Source organism: Sardina pilchardus, chromosome 1 (genome assembly GCF_963854185.1).
Source record: "Sardina pilchardus chromosome 1, fSarPil1.1, whole genome shotgun sequence".
NCBI classification, from domain to species: domain Eukaryota; kingdom Metazoa; phylum Chordata; class Actinopteri; order Clupeiformes; family Clupeidae; genus Sardina; species Sardina pilchardus.
This window is the reverse complement of record NC_084994.1, coordinates 30,132,824-30,133,716: the sequence shown is the minus strand read 5'-3', so window position 1 is coordinate 30,133,716 and position 893 is coordinate 30,132,824. Positions and strand designations below refer to the sequence as shown.

The 893-nt window shown below is 37.1% G+C and overlaps 1 protein-coding gene across 1 annotated transcript in view; it reads left to right on the top strand.

The window, feature by feature from the left end:
* The window catches only part of LOC134078063 (collagen alpha-1(I) chain-like), a 1,964-nt gene extending 1,558 nt beyond the window's left edge, over positions 1-406 (top strand). Inside the window, exon 4 of the mRNA XM_062533701.1 lies at positions 52-406. Coding sequence (XP_062389685.1) covers positions 52-96 — 45 coding nt within the window. The 3' untranslated portion in view covers positions 97-406. The remainder of the gene's footprint in view (positions 1-51) is intronic.
* Positions 407-893: the final 487 nt, after the last annotated feature.

Genomic DNA, 893 nt, shown 5'->3' with positions numbered 1-893 from the left:
TATGTAATTTTCTTGACTGATGCTGTATGTTTATGTTTCCTGTTTTTGTAGCATTTTAGGAATCTACCCAGTGCAGCTGACCGAAGACCTAGATGAAACTTGTGCTTCTGCAAACTCCAGCTCTCGTTGAACCATAATTCACCTACAGGGAAAGTGTTTTGAAAACACAGATTTGTTTAATTGAGAGTGATCATGCATATTGTATTATAACACACACACACACAGAATTTGGATACACATTAATACATACTCACACAGACAAGAATGGGTTCTTTTCTACGGTACACAGCATGCTGTGACAGAAAATTGCACATGGTTTGCATTGCTAGTATATAAAAAAAAAAAATTACCAAACCAGTTAAGTCACATAAGTTGCTTGGTTAACATGTAACATCTTAAGCCTACCTTACACTGACAAGATTTGGGAAAGATTCTTAAAAGATTGTAGTCTTTTTTAGTAAAGCTTGAATGAGGGGCATTAGTAAAAAGACTACAGTATTTCAAGAATCTTTCCCAAATCTTGTCAGTGTAAGGTAGGCTTTAAAGGTTCAGTCAGAGATTTTATGCCATTTCAAGGCAATTTTTTGTCATAAAAGGGTCTAGGCAGCCCTGGCTCCAAAAACTAAACACAGGGAAAGTGGGAGCAGCCTGTCCCCCAAACATAAAAAATAAACCCGGTGTGGAATTTCTCAGGGAATATTGAAGTTGAGCTACCTCTCTGGTTTGTTTAGTTTGGTCATTGGTTAAACTATATAGCCATGTCAATGTAATGACAGGTACTGTAATGTAGGCTACAGTGCTTTTCCCAGTTTGTTACAGAGAGTGGCACACACCATTTTCACAAGTCGGGCTACATTGACTAATTAATCACAGAAAAAGTAATGTGTTACAAT